This window comes from Stegastes partitus, unplaced genomic scaffold (assembly GCF_000690725.1).
Source record: "Stegastes partitus isolate 25-593 unplaced genomic scaffold, Stegastes_partitus-1.0.2 Scaffold250, whole genome shotgun sequence".
Taxonomy (NCBI): Eukaryota; Metazoa; Chordata; class Actinopteri; family Pomacentridae; genus Stegastes; species Stegastes partitus.
Window position 1 is genome coordinate 82,669 of NW_007577981.1, and position 22,783 is coordinate 105,451.

At 41.4% G+C, this 22,783-nt stretch overlaps 3 protein-coding genes across 4 annotated transcripts in view; 2 read left to right on the forward strand and 1 right to left on the reverse strand.

Annotated features, from left to right (window-relative positions):
* The window catches only part of appa (amyloid beta (A4) precursor protein a), a 34,376-nt gene extending 21,534 nt beyond the window's left edge, over positions 1–12,842 (forward strand). Inside the window, exons 7-17 of one of the 2 annotated variants that reach the window (XM_008281890.1) lie at positions 240–407; positions 3,821–3,954; positions 4,840–4,914; positions 5,024–5,182; positions 5,828–5,956; positions 6,104–6,203; positions 7,193–7,405; positions 7,577–7,630; positions 9,522–9,601; positions 11,118–11,264; positions 11,743–12,842. In XM_008281890.1, the coding sequence (XP_008280112.1) occupies positions 240–407; positions 3,821–3,954; positions 4,840–4,914; positions 5,024–5,182; positions 5,828–5,956; positions 6,104–6,203; positions 7,193–7,405; positions 7,577–7,630; positions 9,522–9,601; positions 11,118–11,264; positions 11,743–11,844 (1,361 nt within the window). In that variant the 3' untranslated portion in view covers positions 11,845–12,842. The remainder of the gene's footprint in view (positions 1–239; positions 408–3,820; positions 3,955–4,839; positions 4,915–5,023; positions 5,183–5,827; positions 5,957–6,103; positions 6,204–7,192; positions 7,406–7,576; positions 7,631–9,521; positions 9,602–11,117; positions 11,265–11,742) is intronic. The other variant, XM_008281891.1, reaches the window with a different exon arrangement.
* A 2,439-nt stretch (positions 12,843–15,281) lies between these two features.
* Positions 15,282–18,476, forward strand: atp5pf (ATP synthase peripheral stalk subunit F6). Its single transcript, XM_008281892.1, has 4 exons — positions 15,282–15,377; positions 16,792–16,961; positions 17,428–17,552; positions 18,278–18,476. The coding sequence occupies exons 2-4, from the start codon at positions 16,792–16,794 to the stop codon at positions 18,304–18,306; spliced, it is 324 nt and encodes a 107-aa protein (XP_008280114.1). The 5' UTR covers positions 15,282–15,377; the 3' UTR covers positions 18,307–18,476.
* Positions 18,477–21,247: 2,771 nt separating this feature from the next.
* jam2a (junctional adhesion molecule 2a) overlaps positions 21,248–22,783 on the reverse strand; it is a 25,431-nt gene continuing 23,895 nt past the window's right edge. Inside the window, 2 exon segments of the mRNA XM_008281893.1 lie at positions 21,248–22,136; positions 22,311–22,344. Of these exon segments, the coding sequence (XP_008280115.1) occupies positions 22,098–22,136; positions 22,311–22,344 (73 nt within the window). The 3' untranslated portion in view covers positions 21,248–22,097.

The window sequence follows — 22,783 nt, forward strand, 5'->3', positions numbered from 1 at the left end:
TTCCAAGCAGCATTAATAATGCCGACTTTTTTCCACGTTACGTAACACCAAGTATTTTAATTTTGTTTTATGTCCTTGAGTTTAAGCAGCAGATTTTTATAGTTGAGCTCATGTGAGATCTTCACCAAGACCTCGACGTAGAGATGACACACAGGGTGTATGGTGAGCTGTAGCGAGTTTGTGGCAATGCGAAATGTGACAAGTGTGTGTATGTGTACGTGTGTGTATTGTCCTCCAAGATGTGTGCTGGGCCAATGCAGAGACTGGTCCATGCCGGGCCATGCTGCCCCGCTGGTACTTTGATCGTCAGGAGGGCCGCTGTGCTCAGTTTATCTACGGTGGCTGCGGAGGCAACAGGAATAACTTTGAGTCAGAGGAGTACTGCCTGTCTGTCTGCAGCAGCGTCAGTAAGTCCGACAGCAGCTAACGTCGACCAGCAGCTTACTGGTTTTACCTGCCTGTTGTTTCCATCTCTGGTTTGTCTCTAACCCTCACGTTTACTCGCCGTCTATCCAAACAGTTGGCTAGCTGCTGAATATTAACACCTGTCCAAAAGTTTCTTGCTTGGTGTGTTTCTCTTCAGGGTGTTGCCTCTCTGTCAGCTCCATTCCTCGCCAACATTTACTTTTTCCTCACAGTCTGTGTGTGTGTGTCAGTCATGCAAATAAATATGTACCTTTCCCATCCTTTAAAACACAAACCAGTCAGTAGCTTTAATCCTACTAGTCTGTCACCATGTGTGGGGCCACGTGATCATGGCCTAAATAATAATCACGATTATTTTGAACAATATTGAGATCACAGTTATCATACATGGTTATTGATTGATTTTAGGGACAAAATACTCTATTGCAGACCAAAAATCACCCTGAACAGAGTGAAATAACACCTTCTAATGTCAGATTAACCCAAGAAGAAAACAAATCTTTTTAATCCACATGGGCTGTTTCCGATGAGCAAAGCATTTTAAACATCAATACCGCTGTCGATCATCTTTAATTTAATTGCGGGAAGCCAAAATCATGATTAACATTCAATTAATCGTGCAGCCCTGATGCTATGTGTTTACCTGAGCTGTAAAGGATTTACATTTTCCAGTACATTTAACTTTGAGTCCCACTGGGCTTACTTTTGTTTTGAGAGCTGTTGTGGGTTTTTAACAGTTAGGATGAAAAAGACAAATGGCACTTCTGAGTTTCTAGCGAGGAGACTCTTAGGTTTGGTAAACCCGCATGCCAAACTCATTACGGTTTTTTTTTATCTATTAAAAGTCAGCACTGAAATAAGTAAGTGCTCCAATAACTGGTTAGAAATAAAAGGCTCATTTTCATGGACAATTTGCTTCAGGGGACATTCTTTACATTACTACTGCTGCACTGTTGTTGCCCTACAGAGCATGTAGGATAACCACTGTAATTTCCATGATTACAGCTTTTTCAAAGCCATCATGAATACATATATTACTTTAGCATGAATATGAGGTGGAAAATCTTTCAGCCAGAAACAATTTTTGCAATAATCCACACGTCACTGCACATTATCCCTTATGTCCCTGTCATGTTGCAGGGTTGCTTACATTACTCCGTCCTCATCACTGAGGAAATATGTTGCAGCTGATTTATTCAATTCTCTGAAATCAGATGTCAAATTACCCTGCTGCAGTGTTGAAAATGTGAAACATTCCCCAGGTAGCAGTAAGGAAAAACTCATCAATACAACATTACACGCTCTCAGAACATACCTGCCTTCCGCATTACACTGTGATGATTGATTATCAGTGGTATCACTGAAAATGAGGGTGATTGCCCAATGATTTTTCCACCTTGTTAAAATGTCAGAGTTCCTCATAATGGAAACTAGAAACCTGGAAAAAAAATCTAAGAATACTTCTTGCCTCTGCGTGTTGCGGTAGATGTGATCATTCAGTCACAAACTGGACTGATTGGATTTAAAATCTCAGTCAAATTAGTTTTCCCCTGGAGTTTTTCCTCATTCCCAGGTGAGTGTGTGACCTCCTGCACAGAGGCGAGTTGTGAGTGATAGACAGGGAGCGGAGGCTGGTTTAGGTGTTTGCCTCCGACGTTGATTTTGGATGTGTAAGGTTCGGTGACCTTGCTCGGTGTGTGTGTGCGCGCGAATGGCCAGCAGCGAAATGGAGTCGTGCTTTTTCCATCTCCCAAAATTTTGATCTAATTTTATCCTGTGTGTGTGTGTGTGTGCGCATGTGTGAGTGCACATTCATGTGTGTTTTGGTTTGGTTTCTGCTCTGCTGAGCACAGCAGAGGTGAGAAAGTGCTGCAGTATCTTTCACCTCACCAGCACACACTCTGTACTTCCGTGTGTGCTTAATTAATGATCATTCGCATTCAGGCTCAGTACGGCTGACATTTCGTTAAGTTTTTCATAAATATAAAGCATATGATAATTACAGTAATAATCCATGTTATTTTCATACAGCAAATGCCACTTTTCTGTGTTTGTTTTGGTCTAATATTATATTGATTCAGTATTTGCCCAGTTAATGGAAGCTCTTGCTCTTCTAAAAGGTCGTACTTGGGAGAGCACTTAGGTAGCGATGCACTTCATATTTCTGTCAACAACGGGAGCAGTTTGCCATCAAAAACCAAGGATGTGCCTCAAATCACTCCTTTTACTTTCTCCTGCACAATTAGCAGTCAACGGTTTAGTCTTTAATGGGAAATAAATTGATATTTTAGACAGTTATGATTATGAGCTACCATCATTATCAACAGTGCAGCAAAACTGTAATTTACACCTTTGTTTTTATCGAAAGCTGAGCACAGCATGCACAGCACTTACAGAAAAACCCTCATATACAATAATTTACAGGTAGTATGGTATGCATGGGAGCAAATAAGGAATTTCTAAGGAAGGAAGTATAATTATTGAAAACTTCACAGTCTAAAACCACTACCATCGTGAATGCTTAACTTTATTGATAGACGATAATCTAAACAAGGAAATACTGGATTACTATGTTAACACAATGGACAAGGGTTAAAGGGTCAGTTGGCACAAATTACCAAAACATGAACAGATTTCTTTCCTGTTTCCTCCAATTAAATGCAACTTAACTTGATATGTGATGCTCAGAACGTTTAAAAGTCCAACAGCAGCTTCTCATTAAAGGTAGGGCAGAAAAAGCTTTTTGTATTCAGGTGAACTGGCCCTTAACAAGATTGTAAAACAACAACGCTCTGCTCAGGTCAGGGTGAATAACATCTCTCTGTTGCTTTTGTGTCTTGTGCAGTCATGCGCTCTCATCAGACGGAACCAATTTCACATGACGTGCGACCTTCATGCATGCACACAGACACAGATTGGCTCACGTAGCGCTCGTGCTGGCGCGTTTTTGAAAGATTATCAACTTGCCACTGATTAAATCCAGGTTTCACACAATAACTGATCCAATTTGTTTCTTTCTGGACCACATTTATTTTGTGCTTCTGAGCCCACAGGATAGATTCCACTGTCAGTAGTTTGGCAGCAGAGCTCTATCACGCTCTGAATAAAGTTACATAAATGAGAGAGGGGTTTTGTCTCTCTTCTACAAAGCACCGTGGGTCATCTGAGGCTTTCACTTGTTTGCTTTTGGAAGGTGCTGGCTTCCAGCTACAGCTACTATCTTGCTTTCTTTCTCTCTGGAGCTCGTACTAAACCTATTAACCCATTTTCGACTTTGTGTTTGCGTGTGCTGAGGCAACACGGTTGGTCCCACATCAACCAAATAAGTGTGCAGTAACGAGAACATCTTTTCACCTCCCTTTCTTCTCCTCTCGTGCCTTCTACTTTGATACAGTACCCACAGCCACTCCCAGCTCCCCCGATGCTGTGGACCACTACCTGGAGACGCCTGCTGACGAAAACGAACACGCCCACTTCCAGAAAGCTAAAGAGAGTCTGGAGGCTAAGCACCGCGAGAGAATGTCCCAGGTAATGATGGAAAAAAAAAAAAGTTGTTGATTTTCTTTCAAACGAATAGACTGAGCTGATCAGCAGACCACATGCATATTAGGAAGTAATGGTGACTGTGCAGGAAGAACAGAAAGGAGGATTTTCTTTTTAGCAGAGAGAGGACAAAGGTATTCCTATGAATAGAAAATAGAAGCACAAGAGGTGAGTAAAAGTAAAACGAATAGGTGTGTTTGTTAATCCCTCCCGGGTGAGCCGACTGAGCCATTTCGACTTTAATTGTATTCTTTAATCAACCGCTTCGGTCTTCGGCGGAGAGCCAGATGGTCTGCAGCAGTGTCACAGTTTTCAAAGCCCCAGACAAGAATGCTAACAACCTTGTGGGGCGCCTACAATGACTCTTCTTTTTCTTTTTTTTTGATTGCAAGAGTTTTGCACCACTCTCCTTAGCTCGGTTTGTTTAGAACGAATAGCTACAGGCGCAGCGTCGTCTGATTTTGCACGGTTGGCTTCCCCCTTACAGATGCCGTTATGTCATTGGAATTAAAGAATCCACCCAGTGAGTCAGAGGAGGGTGAAAACGAGGGTGGATGCACAATTATCTGTCAGGAGGGGATGAAACCGATCAAAAGAGAACCAAAACGGCCGATTTTTTTTTTCTTTTTGACGACCACTCTCTATATCAAACTGCACTTTAGCCGTAACAGCAGAAACTCCCTCGTATTGACATTCTGACATTTAGCCTAGATGTTGTTTTTTCATAGCTGTGTGAAACGGAGACAGCTGCGAAAAGCAATGAGATATCTCACTCAAGTGTAAAGTCAACCTTGTGTGGAAACAGGGTGGATGGATGAAGCAGATTGACAGCTCTAATGAACGCTTTTTCCTTCACACGCTTGTCTTCAGGTGATGAGGGAGTGGGAAGAGGCTGAGAGGGAAGCCAAGAACCTTCCACGTGCTGACAAGAAGGTTGTCATCCAGGTAAGGCCGTTTACATCCTGGGCATATACAACAGCACCTCGTGTTTTGTTTATTTATTCATTTTTTTTCCCTCCACTGCTGAAAACATTGCAATGTTGTGTGCACGCAGCGTTTCCAGGAGAAGGTAGAAGCGCTGGAGCAGGAAGCAGCCAGCGAGCGCCAGCAGCTGGTGGAGACCCACATGGCCCGGGTGGAGGCTCTGCTCAACGACCGCCGCCGTCTGGCTTTGGAGAGCTACCTGACTGCACTGCAGCAGGACCCACCCAGGGTACGCTACACATACAGCTCAGCAGCTTCCTCGTTCTGTGGAACTGATGCAGAAGATTGGCAGCATTTAATGATCATATCTGGAATGAACACTTCTGTTTTTTATATCCTCGCTGAAGTTACTGTTAACATCTCTCCCCTTCTTTGTGTCGAGTTTATTATTCATCCTGACGCTTCTTGCTCCGTTTCCTTTTGAAGTGATGTATTTTACGTGTCCCTTTTATCTGACCTGCTGCATGAATAATTCCCCTGCATGTGTTCTGTTTTGTTAGTCCTTTCCCTCTGTGGTTTGTTACCACTGTGCATCCGCATGTAACAAAAAGAGCCCTTTGTATCGTGTTTATGCTTTCAAAATAAGGTCAGCGTATTGGATTGCAGGGGACAAACCAAACTGAGATGATTTAAAGGCTAAACTTGTACGCACGCAGAACTTTCACACATAAATCCCCTTTGTATTGAGATTTGCTGCAGAAAATTAGAGAAAGTGAATGTTTGATCAAATTATGTCTACTGTTTGGTTTTGGTTGCAAACAGAGAAGTCTCTCTTCTGATCCTGACTGTAAATGAATTTATAAATGCTATTTCACGCCATCCTTCCTCTGCTCTTAACCATCTGTCTTGCTCTCTCCCCCCCTGCCTCCCGCAGCCCCGTCACGTCTTCAGCTTGTTGAAGAAGTACGTGCGCGCCGAGCAGAAGGACAGGCAACACACCCTTAAACACTTTGAACACGTACGCATGGTGGATCCTAAGAAGGCAGCCCAGATTAGACCTCAGGTAGCATCGGACACACAATCCATCTCACACTTTTCATCTCCCATGCAAAAAAAGTGCCGCTAATTCTGCTCTTTATGCTAGAATTCAGTTGTTTGTGTACTGCTCTTTCAGATTGTTTTACTTAAGATGTTTTTTTTGGTATAATAGGTGCTGACCCACCTGCGTGTCATCGAGGAGCGTATGAACCAGTCTTTGGGACTTCTCTACAAAGTGCCTGGCGTGGCTGATGATATCCAGGACCAAGTTGGTGAGTTCTCAAGTTGTTTTTTTGCATTGAAGCTTTCCATGCATCTGCTGCTATTGGTGACTTCAAGTGAGCACAAAATTTGAATTCAGTTCACTGTAGAAAGTAAAGGCAAAAACATCAGAGCCTTAATAGGATCCAGGCAAACATGATATAACAATAGAGGCGAAGCTGAGAAAACTGGGAAGGCTTTTATAGCTGAGACAACAGTAAATAAGCAGAGAGACAAGAAAATAAAAATCACTCAGAATGGCATAAACCACATCTTGTAACTATGAATTTTAATGTCTTTTACGGTTACTCCGAGACTGCTGGCCCGTGTATGAGAGAGATACGGGCGAAAACACACTGTCCTGATTGCGTTACATGTAACAGAGAGATTGAATGCTCTAAATTCCAACCCCCCCTAAAATGCAATTTTTTTTGCTGATAAGGGCATTGGAGCCATTTGGCCTAATTCTTCTGTTCGGAGTCAAATGAAACTGTTTGCTGGGAAGATAAATCCCCTCCTCTCCCCTGCCCTCCCCTCTCATTCCAGCATTTCTGTGGGTTTGTGGGTTTATTGGAGTTGTGTGCGTCATGCAGCCATCTGTGTCTCTGTCTCGAAGACTGTCACAGTTTGTACTGCCCGGCAAATACATGCAAACATACACAGAAGAAAAAAAAACATCATTCAGTCTTTGCTGGGCATCAGGTCTATGAAAAAAAAACTGTGCTAAACCACATTTCTTGGAGGCGGTCTGTCCCTTCTGAGATAGAAACATTTGTGTAGGAAGGTTGCGTGGGGAATAATATTTAAAGAATATGTTAACAAGTCGGCCGAAAAACTTGGCCGTTCTGGTTATAAACCGTAATTAGAAAATACATCAGTTTTTTTTTTGTGATCAGCACTATTATCAGCACCAAGAGCATTTCGTGTTGAAGCAAGAGGACAGAGTTTGACAAATTCCTCTCTGACTGCTCTCTTTCCTTTCCCTGTGATGTCCATCCAGAGCTCCTGCAGAGGGAGCAGGCGGAGATGGCCCAGCAGCTGGCCAACCTGCAGACAGACGTGAGGGTGAGCTATGGCAACGACGCCCTGATGCCCGACCAGGAGCTGGGAGACGGCCAGACTGACCTTTTGCCTCAGGAGGACACGCTGGCCCTGGGGGGAGTCGGCTTCATCCACCCCGAGAGCTTCAACCAGGCCAACACTGAGAACCAGGGTACTGAGAGCAGCAGCTACGATTTAACTGATCAGAATGACAACAATATGGAAACTGCTTTTGATATTTTAGCATGAAAAACATTCCTAAGCTTTTGGTTTTTTTTGCGTTTGCACATTGTTTGTGCTACAAAATTATTAGAAAATAAAATTTCTCTCTTTCTCCTTCTAGTTGAGCCAGTGGACTCTCGCCCCAGCCTTGACAGAGGCATCCCCACACGACCAGGTTGGTGTTGTTCAAAAAGTTGGAATATGTTGTCAAGTATTTAAATGTCTTTTTAAAGAAGCTGCTGTTTGTGGTTTAAGGGCTGCAGATACTATACTGTAGACTTTTTCCACATGCGACCACGGCTGCAAGCCACTAACTCTGAAAGTGTTCACACGTTCTTCAAAGCCCCTTGTCAGTGTTTGCTCAGTAATGTGTAAAGATGGGTCTTGATGTAAGAATGTACCCTCTGGTGGCAACATTAGCAGCATTGTTGCATCACTTTGGTGGCCATGTATGAGTCACTGGTGCATTATGGTTGCAAACAGCTGATTGAATTGTAATTTCTACTCTGTCAGTAAAGACCTATTCCTTATTAATGGAAGCTTTGGTCCAAAAAATATTCAGTGCACTCTGTTTTACTCTGAGTCTTGGTTTTCCTTGTATTAATAAAAAAAATATATATATTTTTAAAATCAGAGCACCTGAGTATTTTTTGGACTGCCATTAAAAAGAAATGGGACCATCATTTGTTTTCCATTTTGCTCACCCTTGGCCCTATTCTCGATAATCGCCTGATTCTGGATTTTCTTTCTTTTATTCTACTAACACTCGTGTTCTCACCCAGTGCAGCACTCGCTGTTTTCTTCATGGCCTTGACGGATTGTAGAGAACTAGTATTGGTACCACTTTCTAAAGCGTCTGCCTTCGTAAATGGTTTTTGTTACTAATGGCTTTAATAAGAGTTCAGTTTTCATTCATTATGCTTTATTGATCAGTTGCCTTTCCCATAACTTTTATAATTACAAATGACTTTGGCTGATTAGAGAATATTAGATAAGACAGCTTTATTAATCCCCAACAGAGAAACTCATTTGCCACCAATTCAACTCATCCGAACAATATAGACAATACAGACATTACAAAAGCCGCTAACAGCATTGGCACTGCATTCGGAGTACACTGCAGTTTAGTAAAAATATCCATTGGAGATGTGATTCACCGCTGAAAAGTGCTAAAGATCTATAATCGCATCTAAAACTATTCATTAAAAAAATCTGACCTTCTGAGTCATTCAGAGCATCACTAATCGCTCCCTAAATGAGCTCCTGGCTCAGTTAAAACGCTGTGTAATGCACAGCCTTCAAAATACAAAGCTGCTATGATGTCTTAAAATAAAGTAAGAAGCCTAACATTGAACCAAAAAATGTCTTTTAACTGATGCAGCACTAGTATGTTATTTTTTAGCCATTAATAAAATCTAGTCACAAGTTAAAAACACTCACTCACGAAAGGGCACTGTATTAGAAAGCGCTATGAGTATCTGCAGTCCCCTGTCTATGCCGGGAACCGATGAATAATATCAGTTTTTTTTTACTTTTATTGCCTTGAACCCTTGAGGCCCATCCAGCTGATGTGTCTATCCCATCATAAACAGCTTTATCTCATGGCTGGTTTTGCATGTGACCTTTAACAATGATAACTTTGTTTAAGCAGCTTCCAGACTATAAAAAAAACAAACAGATTTGTTTAGGTTAGGTAAGGTCTTTTCCTAAAATATATCATACATTGTTTTGAAGTAGATACTTGAGGTAAAGCCAGAACAGTATTTTTCCGCTCTCTCTCCCTCCCTCAGCCATTTTTCTTTTGCACACAGCTAGCTCCACTTGACCTCCATTAAGGTGCAGGTGCGGCTGTTAAGAGATTTGCAATGCAGCTGCGGGTCTATGCATACTGCATATGCTGTCCTATATGTGCTATATTCAATTCATACTGCTGCTACATCCAACACTCAGCTGTCCGCTGCGCTTTAGTCAGTGAGTTTTACTTCAGCGAGTGTGTCTGTGAGAGAGTGAAAGTGGCTGAGTGTCACCATCCATAATAGATTGTGTTTTTCTTTCCCTCGCCAAAGAAGGTGAAGCTATTCCTGAGCTGCGGATGGAGACGGAGGACAGACAGAGCACCGAATATGAAGTTCACCACCAGAAGCTGGTAAACAAACACATACTAACACCAAAAGAAGCTCAGTGTGAAGCAGTGCAGATATGCAGACTCATTTGAAATTCACTGATCTGAATAAACATGCAGGCTGCTTAATAAGCATTGGGAGAGGACACACACACACTCACACAGACACGTGCACACACATGCATGCATAAAGATGCATTTTACTGACACATGCAAGCTTGCACTCTGCCCTCTCTTCACCAGAAGCACACACACACATCCATGTCTCCACTTTGTCCTCCTGGTAAACTCCCAAGGTTGTCACCATGGAGACAGGTGCCCATGGAGACAACCGCGATAATGTGTGCGTCACACTTGTGTGTGCTATTCTCTAAAATCCACTGCCCTCTGATCACAGTAAAGTTTTTTCACTGCTCATATCAGTCAGTATGTTACTGCTCCACCAAAAGTTATCGGACCAAACATGACATTGTTCTCAGAGCCCAGTTCTGCGTTCAGTCATTAATCTCATCCGGTATTGTAATTCCAGCACAAAAAAACCTCAATCCATCCTCAACCAAATCCAAATCCACGTACCTTATTCCTCTCACCTAAAGGCTTTAATCCCATAATCCCTACATTTTATTACATATCACATTTCTTGCATTCACAATGAGCAGTCAGTGTGTCAGGCTGCCTCCTTAACATGACTCCTTAATTTGATATTCACCGTAACCCCAATCAGCATTCTGCAGGATTATTCGAGAGAAGACTGAAATTAAGTCCCCACTCACGGCAGCGTTTGACACGAGCAGCGGTGCTGAGATGTCAAGATGCATTTCTGTTAGATGATCTGCAGTTTAGTGGTGCATTTTGTGGGAGTAGACAAGGTTTCTGTCCCGTTATCCCTGCTGGTGTCAGCATAGTTGGAGATATCAGGAGTTGTTTTCCTCCCTTCAGAAGACATTTGCATCTATTTATTGCTGTAATATATGAAAAATGGGCTCCACCGAGCTCCCTAATCTGTAACAGAGAGCCTTTCATTTGGCTTTATTGTTTAAAATCACGAAATGTGTTGTGCTTGAGCTGAGTCATTCTGCATCGGTGCTCCTCTATATCGTACTCCGCTCTCTGTAAATCACATGGCAGAAATTATTTCCACCAGGAAATTATCCTTTAAAAACAAGACCCCTTATAAACTTTGTCATCTCCGTGTGTACTTAATGTGTCATGTCTCTGTTCCCTAGAAGCACAGCAGTTATTTTCAAGCTAAATTAGACTCTGAATTGATAAAAATGAGAAGAACGGGAACATTTTAGGAAATGTAATTACACACAGCATGCACTGCAGAATGATTTAATGTAAATGGGCTCTAACCTCAAATGACACCAATATTCTACTCATCACGTCAGAGTAGCAGCTAGTGGAGCTCATTGGATTCAGAGCCGTGCGTCGCTTCAACAGGAGGAACAAGATAAACGTGTAAAGATTGTTGTTGTTGTGATTCCTGCCCTGTGGCTGACAGATCACCTGACCGCTATCTGCCCTTCAACTCCCACAGGTCTTCTTCGCAGAGGATGTCGGCTCCAACAAGGGCGCCATCATTGGCCTGATGGTTGGAGGCGTCGTCATAGCAACCGTGATCGTCATCACCTTGGTGATGCTGAGGAAGAAGCAGTACACCTCCATCCACCACGGAGTGATCGAGGTGGGAAACAGCTGACCTGTCTGTTTATTTGTGTGTGTGTGTGTGCGTGTGTGTGTTGTGTACAAGCTGTTGTATACAGCAGTCAGTCTGGTGTGTGAGGATGATGCTGTGCATGCTCGTGTGACTTCAAGCTGTTCTCCGAGGTGTATGTGTTGTTAAAGTGAACACAGGGATGCTACACTCAACAAAAAAAACGTTTTTAATTGTGTGTTTAGTGAATTCAATTAGATTAATACCCGTTACCAATTAATTTCCTGCTTTCCTTCTTCTAATTATCTACGTTTCAGAACTTCCATTAGTTGTTTGATTAAAAAATATTGTAGCCTCGGCAGCCTCGTTGCTTTATTTTTGTAAATTACTCTTTAAAAAATCACTTCCCAGCAGCATTAAGAAGGTCTTAAAATGTAGATTGCCTTTACATTGGTATGGCTGTGTGTAACCTCCCCCCTCTCTCTCTCTCTCTCTGGCTCCTCTCCAGGTGGATGCTGCCGTCACCCCTGAGGAGCGCCACCTGTCTAAGATGCAGCAGAACGGTTATGAGAACCCAACCTACAAGTTCTTTGAGCAGATGCAGAACTGAGGAGAATGTCACATGTACACACACACACACACACATGCACACATACACACATGAAAACATCTCCTCCCACACATCACGCACCTTCCCTCTCCCCCATCCTCCCCCCTCGACCGGTCCCACGTCTCCAAAAGGCAGTGTGGCATAGATCATGGAGTGACTGAAATAGTCAGTTACGAGCATACGGAGCGACTGTAGCCGGGGTTTCTTTCATTTCAGCCTGGGCGTACACCGCGGCCGAGCCAGTTTGCACCAAGTTTGTTCACTTTATTGGAGCAAGACGCCTTTTAATTAAAGAAAGGAGTTTTTATATGTTGCTCCGTCTGGGCCTGCTGATGTATGGGGGGGGGAAATATAAAAAGGCCCCGCCCAGGGCATCGAAACAAACCCGCTCTCTGGGGAAAGAAGCGTGTCCTCGCCACACTGATTCAGGGCCAGTGTATAGTTGGGTTTTGTTTTTTTGTTTGTTTTTTTTTGGCTTGGGACGGTTTTAGGTGTGGACTTGTGTAGGCAAATCTGACCACTGATCAGTCGGGTTACAGGCGCGTGCTGACCTGGTCCTCATTTATAAAAAGCGGTTGCGTGCAGAATCACTTCAAATCATTCTTCAACATGTATTCATTTGTTTGGATCCTATTCTTTGTAATGATTATAGAATGAAATATATGCGTAAGTCAGCCAACGGGGTTTATTATAAATGAGGCCCAGTGTTTCCCCATCTACTGCACCACTACTGCACTCTCCCTACAGTCTACACTGGAGTACAAGTGAGCCTCCTCCCCCCCTCCCCTCCTCCTCCTCCCCCCTCCATCCCTCCCTCCATCCTCTTTTCTTTGCGCATTCTTACGACAGCTGGGCTGTGTTAAGTCACACAAAGCTCTTAAGGATAACTGGAGATGCTGATGATAATGAATATGTTGACGACGACGACGACGACGACGGTAGTAATTATGTATTCTGAATGAGCTGTTTTTATTTTACAGTTTTTCTCTTATCGTTTCCAGTTTTGTTTTTCAAAAAAGAATGAAAACGGAGAAAAAAAAAAAAAAGTCAACTGATGTAAAGTCCTTTTTTTAAATTACGTGTAATGTTACTGAAGTAATGCTGAAGTCTTAGCTGTTCCTATGTAGTGCATGACAACAATGACAACGGGATTCGGAAAAACAGAAAAAAAAAAAAGAAAAAAAAAGAACCCAAGATCTTGACGCTGCTCTCTCTTGAGATCCTTTCTCACATATAGATTGTCATTCTAGCAAGATTGTACATTTAGTATCTTCTCGTGATCACGTGACTTCAAACAATGATGAAAAATATATATAAATCTAGATCAACGAGCTCTGCTTTGATATCATGTAAAAATACACATTTAAAAAGAGATCTGTGATTTTTGGAATTTTAAGTGTTTTTATTTTTAACCTGCCAACTTTCCTGAAGCTACAGGAGGGGCGCCGGGCTTCATCTCTTGTTTGTATATTATTCTCATTCACTGAAATATATTGTGTTGGAAATCCTTACGTGTAGGGGCTCTCAGAAATCACTCCCATTAATTTTTTTTTTTTTGCTTTCTCGTTCAACCCATGTGACTGTGTTCTTTGAAAAGGGCATGCTGTGGGGGTGACGGCTGGGAAGGAAAACGTGGGGAAAGGGGGTTAGGATTATCTCTGCGTGTACGTGTTTGTGTCATTTTCGGTCTGGTGTTTCGTCCAGTTGTAAGCCAACGCTGTCTCTCTCTTTTTTTTTTTTTTCGGGGGGGGTTTGTAATCATTTTCTGCAGATAGACAGGTGGAGTGCAGAGTGGAGGAGGAGGAGGAAGGAGGGTGAGGTAGAGAGGAAATGACTTGCAGTTCCGGATGGATAGCCAGCCAGGCAGGCAGTCTGTATATATAATGGATTTTCACTTCCCTCTGCACCTCCCTTCCCCTCCCTCCTTCCTTTTCCTTCAGGCGTGCCGCTCACCTCCCTGCCGTCACTGCACACTTTGACTCCTCGGAGGCAAGAGCGCCCGAGTCCTCGTACAGATGACGGGCGTTCCACCATCACGAGCTGATAGCAAGTTGAGGCAAGCAGGGATCAGATATTAGTCAGCGTCGTCTGGCGAGAATCCCCCCCCCTCCCCTCCTCCTCCTCCCCCCCATTCATCCTCATCCAGTCAGCTCATGTTTAAGATCCGTCACCATCCCGACACTATACTGAAAGAAATACAGCGTGACCTCTCACTCTGTTCACACATCTAATGGCGAGGAAATGGTGAGCGAAATGTACATACGGAGGCTGCAGTGGTTTTCCAGAGGGTGCTCATTAGAAGCCCAACAGAGGGCAGTAGAGTAGAAGAGGAAGCAGGATTTTCTTTCTATCTTATTTCTGTGGGTTATATATTGGTTTTGTTTTCCACTGTGTAATATTGTGCAGGCCATTTGCATTGACTGGGAAAACGCTTTCTACACTGTATTCCATAATAAAGTTTTGAATGTACATACAAATATAAAGTCTCTGTGGGGGTTTTTCTTTCAATCTAAAATGTATTCTAATAACTCATGTGTATGTGTGCTTTTAAATATATTGGGAAAACCTTGAAGGGGGCATTTCATTTTTCTTTGCCGAGGAGGTCAGAGGTCAGACGATGAACAGCAGAGCGGAGCTGACAGCGATTCAAGGACACGTCAGAGCTTCCTGACACTGATGAACCCAGCGAAAGGTTAAAGTGTTTTGCTGAACTGAAACTACACCAGCATCTTAGGAGAGCGGGATGAACTGAAAACCGCTGGCTATGGTGACACTTAAACGATTTGCCGATATGTTAACTGTGTTCTTCTGCTCCGAGATCATCTTCATCTATTTATGCCTCACAACAAAAGGGCTTTTTCAGTTATAGCATCCACAGTAAATCCTGGCCCTTCTTGGGGAATTTCAATGATTATATCTATTGCACGTTGCCAACTTTGTGTCTTGTTTTTCTTAGTCTGACTTTAGTCCTCTCTCTAAAACAGCAGGGCAATCTCCATAATTAATAACAATGTAGGGCCTTGATATTTATTGGAAACTCAAACCATAAATAACACTGTGGGGTTTTAACTTGAATATTTGTTATTTATTTTTGTACTAGAAAGCACTTTGGCTCACTAAATTGTAATAAAGTAAGAAATTGCTGCATCTTTAATGCTAATTTTATAGATTTTTTATTTATTTATTTATTTTGCAAATGCTGTCATAATACAAATCCTAAACTGAACTGAGGTGAATAAAAATTCTGGAGAAACTCTGTGCACTTCAGTGTCTTTAAAAAATAAAAATGACAAAGTAAATAATAGATGCGCTCCAGTGATGCAGATAACAACAAACAGGTTTGTCAGAAAATGACAAACAACAACAAAAAAATAAAAAAGTATTCGTCAGTTGACAGACATTTTCCTGCTTTAGTGGGTTTGGGTTCATCTCCTGCTCCGTGAGGTCACAACACTTCCTTGTCATCACCGCTTACCCACAATCCACCGCGGTCCTCCACATTTGGATTCTGTGCGCTGAGTGTCAAACCCAAGGTGAGTACAGCGTTCATGAAGAAATGCTATCAAACCGTTAACTTCGCCTTGTTGTCATTGCTTTACATTGTAATAAATGCAGATTCAATCAGTAGGCATGGAGTTACGACGTCGCTGCGCCACAAATGACATACGAAGGATAAAGTTTGAGAGCTTTGTGGCGTCTGCTAACGCTATGTTAGCATCTTAGCATTAGCAGTCGGTTTGTTGGGTGAATGAAGCTAACAGTTAGCTCACCATCAGTAACCTAGAAAGCCTAGATTGTATTAAGTACTATTTTTTTAAATAGTGCATGTAAGTTAACGTTTCATGAAGTTGTTTAAGTCGTGGTTAACTTAGTGTCAGCTAGCTGCTGTCAAAAGCAGCTCAAACCAACTAACTGTTGCTAAAGCTAGCTAGCTAGCGCTAATGTTGATTGGCTGCACCTGGTCAGCAGCGCGTCCTTGTAGGAAGATTAGTGAGTGACTGCTTCAACTTTCAATTTATTAAGATATTAGTGCATGTAGCCTTTATCGCAAGATCAAAATATAACAATGCAGCATGTAAATATTCTTGTTTTCTGACGTAGAGATAAAGTAAAGAATCTTATTTCTATTGTAGTGATCAGTGAAGGGTTTAATTCAGCCAGTTGTGCAGTAAAAGCTTTGAGCTGGTGACAAATTCTGGACCACTGACTTAAAAGACAGATCAGATAGTGTGACCAGCACACACACACACACACACACTCCCTTGACTAGCGATTGCAAAAGGTCACCTTATAATGTAATTACTAAACACAAGGTATATTGAACAAAATTAGGAAACGACAAGCAACATTTTTTGGACACAACATTGGAAAGAGACCCTGGAATATATTGTCACAAATGGAAAGATTAATGGGAAGAGAGGACGAGGCAGACACAGAATGAAGATGATGGACGGACTGACATCATGGCTACAAATGGAACGAGCAACAGTCACAATTCAGAAAGCAAAAGATCGGATTAGATGGAGAGAAATGATTGCCTACGCTGAATGGCATGGCACTTGATTGATATAATGCAGCTGTTTTCAAATGACACGATGCCACAGATGGTATCAGAAAGAGGAAAATGGGTTGTAGGAAGAGTAAGACAAGATTCCATAAACAGCATCAACTTCATGACACTGCTGAGTATCTCATTACTGACTTTTTATGTTTTATTGCCCCAATCTGCCTCATATTATTCCCAATAGAGTCTTACTTGGTTGTTTCATGACGTCTGTTCTGTTTTAGAGATGCAGGATCAACAAATAGCGATTCCCTTATGTTAAACAGAAAATGTAATAAGTCATATAAGGAGCACCTCGTTCCACATTATATTTAATATCAGGCTGCTCATATCCTATACATGTGCTCCAGATGAGTCACCTTATTGTCTTTGTTCTCCCTCAGATGGCACTTCACCGGTTATTCCAGCTGTCCTCTCTGCTGCGCTCCGCCGTGAGCCTGACCGTGCGCAGGAACATCGGCATGTCCGCTGTCCTCTTCAACAAGGCCAAGGAGCTCGACCCCATCCAGAAACTGTTCCTGGACAAGATCCGTGACTACAACACCAAGAGCAAGTCAGTAGATAACACACAGCTCCTGTCACTTAACCGCATGAAAAAAAGTTCACCTAGTAGGCATGCAGCTCGTAAAATATTAACCTGAAATGTCCTTGAAAAAGAAGCTACTTTCTGGCTTCTAGCATGCAAACTAATATCAGTCCCCTTTACTAATATTAGAGCTAATTGCAATATTATCAAAAGCTGAATGTGTCACAACATACGATCCTAAATGAGGCGTAGTGGATTAATCGATGTGCTTGGTTGGACCACAGCCAAAGTCACATCATCGTTTTTATATTATTTTTCAGTTCAAACGAAATTTAAAAAAACGACCAATCTCACGGAAATCGTGACTTAAATTGCAGCGTCTGTCAAAGCAATCCGTCCTGCATGTCACTCAGCCACTCATTTGACATCTCCTGCACCCATCGCTGTCACGCTCATGACTTTTGAACATGATTTGATGCCTTGGCTCTCTCAGGGCTTCTGGTGGCATTGTGGATGCAGGTCCCGCTTACCAGAAGAACCTGTCTGAAGAAGTAACCAAACTGCAGAGGCTATACGGAGGAGGAGACCTCGTCAAGTTCCCCGACTTCAAATTCACAGGTCATTGTGCTGAGCGTTGTTGTGTTTTGTTGTTCCTCGTAGTTTCTAATTAAGACAACTCATAAATGTTGTGTGTAGCAGTTTAAATTGTCAAATGTACAGCATATATTGTATTTATTAGATATGACTCAAGACAAATGATAACTATAGGACTAGTAAATGCATTTTTTAAGCACAGAAATGAAATAATGGTCAGTTATTTGTGAACTCAGTGGAGGTTAAAGCTCACTGATGTGCAGAAGAACTCTTGCAGGACAAAGTGACCCAGACTGTATTTTATTATCAGGCCAAACTAAATCACACAGATACCTTAAACATGACAGTTTGTATTCAAACAGTCGTAGATTTTTTTCATCAGTTGCAGCGCTGGAATGACAATTAGACGTGCTTATAATGCAACGACTATTTTTTTCATGACTCGACATGATTTATTTATTTCCTGCTTTGGCAGAGTTTAATAGTTCCCCCTCCATAAATATTTATTCCGCCGCTGAAGAGACGCGCCGTGATTTGGGTCTTTGTCTGTGCCTCTATAAATAGCACCGCTGGTGACACTTATCAAAGAAAGATGACTTGTGTTTGAGCTCGTGATGAAGGAAGCTACCGCTAGCTAGCTGCTGTAGTGTCTGTCTCTGATGTCGTGGCGTGTCGTACAGCTGCAGTATGTCTCATTTCAAACGCTCCCCAACGACTGTCAGGAACAATCCTCTCGTTTTGTTTTCCAGACCCGAAGCTTGACGACGGACCCAAGTGAAGGACGTCCATGTTGTACATCTCCTACATGTCACAAATGTGTTGTATTTAATTAAAAAAACATAGTGGATTGAATAACGACGCATTGGTTGTCAATTCAGCTGCTTCTGGTTTCTCCACTGTACTGAGATCATCTGTCAACATACAACGAGTAAACGACTTCAGATCTGCTGCCTCGTCGTTTTGCTTTTAGAAATACAGCAGAAACAGACAAATTAAAGGAAAACGTGTCTCGGTAAGGCGTTGGGCCTCCATGTACAACTGGAACAACTTCAATCCTCCCTGGCACTGATTCTCCACGTCTCTGGAACTCTAACGGAGGGACGAACATCATTTTTCCAGAAGATGTTCCCTCATCTAACATTGTCCCCCTCACTGCAGAAGGTTTTCCTTTAATTTGTTGCTCGTCTGTATTTTGTCATCTAACTCGTCAAGTATATAAATAATCCTGAATAAAAAATAAAAAAACAAGTGTTGTGACTCATCCTCAGCTTGGAGCTTTTGAAAATTGGGACAATTTATTCTAAGGTGAGTGCCAAAAATAGAGAACGCTGTGAAGGTAGAAATGCTGACTAAGAGCTCAGTCTAACGTTGTGTAAATATAAAATTCTGAGGGTTTTTTTAGTCTTAAAACTAATTTAATCCAATATTAAAGCTTCCTTGTACAGCTTTGTTGGTTCATTTAGAGCTGCAACAGTTAAAATAATTCAGCAAAAGTTTGTAATTTACAAGCAAAACTGATCTAATGGGTTTTTGCTCTTAGTCATACGAAGCATTTTTGTCTAATTTTAGATATTTTACAGCCTAAATGATTGATTCATGTATCAGGAGAATAAAAGCCTGAGCAGCCCTGTGTTTAACAGCAGTCTCAGAGCATATGGTCAGCTGTGCGGACTTATATAATTTAAATGTGGAGATCTGAAACTCGCTGATGATAAATTACAGCGAGCCAAATGTTGCTTGACCTAGATGGAAATTGGCTGTCACTCTGAATTGGTCTTGAGAGTGCTATATTATGACAAGGTCAGAGATGCATTTAAGCTTCTTCCAGGATGAATATTTGAAACCCAAAATAGCATCAGAAAGGCTAAGTTTCCATCTGACCTGATGCCTAAATTTTTTAGCGATTGTGCAGCCGAGCTTTAAAACAGAAACACGTACCGAGATCTTGTCTTGAACGATTCTCCAGCTGCATCCAGAAGAAAACACATGTAGGAACACTTTGAATGTGCAACAAAATCCTGATGTTACTGCCTGTTTTATTAGCAAAGGGGACTGTTAGAGAAGATCTGTGTAACCTGTGTGTGATGCTGCATGCCTGCTAGGAGGAACTGCACTTGAAAGATTAATGTATAGTCCTGTTTGCTGAGCTGCTGCACTCCAGCGTTTCCCTCTGTGGGAATACTGAGCAGGAACATACAGTAAGTGTGATGAGAAGATGCATTCAGTGTCAGTGGGCCACGAAAACAACCAACACTCGGTTAGATTCACATATTCTGTAAGAGGGAACCTTGATTACAAACTGTGGTCAGTGCTTGTGCTGTAAACGCAGAGGTGATAGAAATATTTCATGTTTGTCTCTTAGAAGTGGCAAGAAATGCATTTAAATGTGTGCCATCAAAATAAAAAGCACATAAATATATTCATACATAATATAATGTTGATGCTTTAGTGTTGCTGTAGATGAAAACCTCAGATCTGCAGCAATTAATCGCTAATTATGTCTAGAATGAGTTGGTTTGAGCACATTTTTTTTAATTAAAAAATAATATAATTGCGTCTGTAATGAGAGGAGACGTCTGAGGAGATCTAGATGTTCTGGAATTTTATATCTAATCCAATCTAACAGAGGAAATAAATGTCATTAATTGGCAATACTAATTATCACAAGTAATCAGTTACTGTTGGTTATATTTTTGAACCCTTACTGTGAATCTGTAGCCGTATAGAAGTATACATTAGCTGGAAATACTAAACTTTCTACTACTTTAGCTGCAGCGACTATCATCATTACACTGGGTTACAAAAACATATCTCTTTTGAAGGTGTTTTGGATTTTTTTAAACTGATTTAGGCCATTTTTGCAAAGCTGAATCCAAAAATGACATCTGCTTTTCTGCATCAGGTCAGGTTTTTATGCCAACTTGATTTTTAAAAAGTCGATTTTGCAAATAAATTGATTATATTGATTATATTTTTTGACATTAGCGATGAGCTTCATGCCAAAATAAGCATGAAAAGCATGTTTTACAAAGTTAGTGACCAGGTATCTGTTTGGAACTAGAGTGTACTCGCCACAGATGTAGCAGAAGACATCAGGCTTATTTCTGGCTGAAGCCATTTGTTTTCAATGTATGTATTGAGGCAAAGAGCACTAAATATATAACAATACTGAAGCAGAGAAAACTATCACAAACTAAAATTATGATCACACCATCTGGTGGCGTTCACTCACATGTTCACCTTGATAGAATCACATGACTCTAATGTGTTGTTCATAAACCAGGAGGTGAACTTTCTAAGTTTAATTCACCTTCAAGTATTTATAGTATCAACTTGTACAGGTTTCAGAATTTGTTGATTTCAGGAAAAAGAAAAAGAGTTTTGTATGAAACAAAGCTATGTACATGTACACAAAAATGTAAAAACAAAAAGTGCATGTGGCGACAAATCAAAATTTTGACCTCATTGAGCAAAACCAGTGTAATGTTTGGATTCAGCACATTGCAAATGTCTAAAATCAGCTCAAAAAACTTTGACACCAAAATGGGTGTAGACCAGTGTTAATGATGTGTTTATATTTTGTTGATTCAGTTTTGATAATCTGAGTCTCCAAAGTAATCGATCACAGTGTATTGAGGTAAAGTCTACTATATGTGGTGGTCTATAAATCCATCCGTTCCACTTCTGTGTAAATCTGAACACAATAAACAGACGAAGTGTGGCTTTGAATAGAAAAACCTTTTATTACTGATACTCCATTCAAATAAAACTCTGAACAACTCATTCACACAGTCTAAAAACAGACACTCCGTTTGATAAACATCGATAAACAGTGGCACAAAAATATAAAGACAGAAAAAAGTAAGGCAAGTTCTTTACAAAAAACCTGTGATCCATAGATAAATATGACAGACAAATTAAAAAGGCACAAGGTATACAGTATATATATTTATAAAAAAGACCATGCAGGCACATTAGGATGGAATGGGGGTTGGTCTCTTGGTACAATTGGCTTCCTGTTTGTTACTAAGATCGTGAGGATCTTCAGTGGCCCCAGTGTTACAGAAGACAAAATACTGACTGAGGTAAACTGCATTTAGTCGATTGAGAACAACTGATATTCTTTCCCTATGGCTTTAAGAAGATTTCCCCTGTCGTGATTTAATTTTTAAAGCAAATTAAACGTCAGTCTTTGGTAAAAGAAAAAAAAAAAAAGTAGGGTAAAAAAATTAAAAACAATCGGCCTGCAGAGGAGAGAAACAAAAGGTGGTAGAAAAATCTACTAGCCCTGGAGTTCAACATCTCACCACCAGGGGGGAGCAGAGTACCATGAAACTGTACTGAATCCCATGAAGACTTGAGTGAAAGAAGCAAAAAAAAAAAAAACTACACAGCAAAGCACGAGAGCAGGAGGCCTTGCGAAAAAATTTGCTTGAAGAACGATTGAAATTAGTACGTATTGGAAGATCGAGAGCTCACTCCGAGTCCGGAGAGAGAAAAAATAAATCAGAGTCCAGTGTTGGCACCTTATCGCAAAGGGTGATTTATCCTCATGGGAAGGCCAGCTTCTCAGAGCATGAATGATTGTGTGTGTTTGAAGTCCTGCGGCTGAGGGGGGGACACACAAAATGAAAAAATATTAGTGTTTGATTTTTTATTTTTTTTGCTCTGTTTTCAGAATAATGGCTCCTCGGAGGTGGCAGTGTTGTAACTACAATCAAAAGCACAGCAACGCCTATAGGTGAGTGTGATCTACTCATGTGAAAGAAAAAGAAGTCTTACCTCTTGGGGCGGAGGAATGTAGTTGACATTAGACCTGAAAGACAAAGACATGGTGAGCACAACAGACAGCTGTATCCTGAGTCACATTGTGCCCTGTATAAATAATGCACATCATACATGGCAAAGCCCACGAGGTCAAAGGAGGAGCTGGAGAGAGTCAGTGTTTGTGAGCTCAGGAGTTGTCGTTACTGTTCAGGATGTCGATTTATGCACAGTTAGTAGTAGCAGTAGTGTAGTGCCTTAAATGTGAATGGTTTTGCAATATTTGTACTGACATGATGACTCTGATCTACAGCTGTGATTCAAATTCTGCTTGTTTAGTTCTTCACCTACCGCGTACAGCTAAAATCCAATCAAGACTGAATGTATCTGACTGTATATAACTAACTATCTGCCCCCCCCATGGCTTATCACAATGTATAAAGATACCATTTGGTGTGTTTCTTTCAACAGACTGGACGTTTGAGGAAATG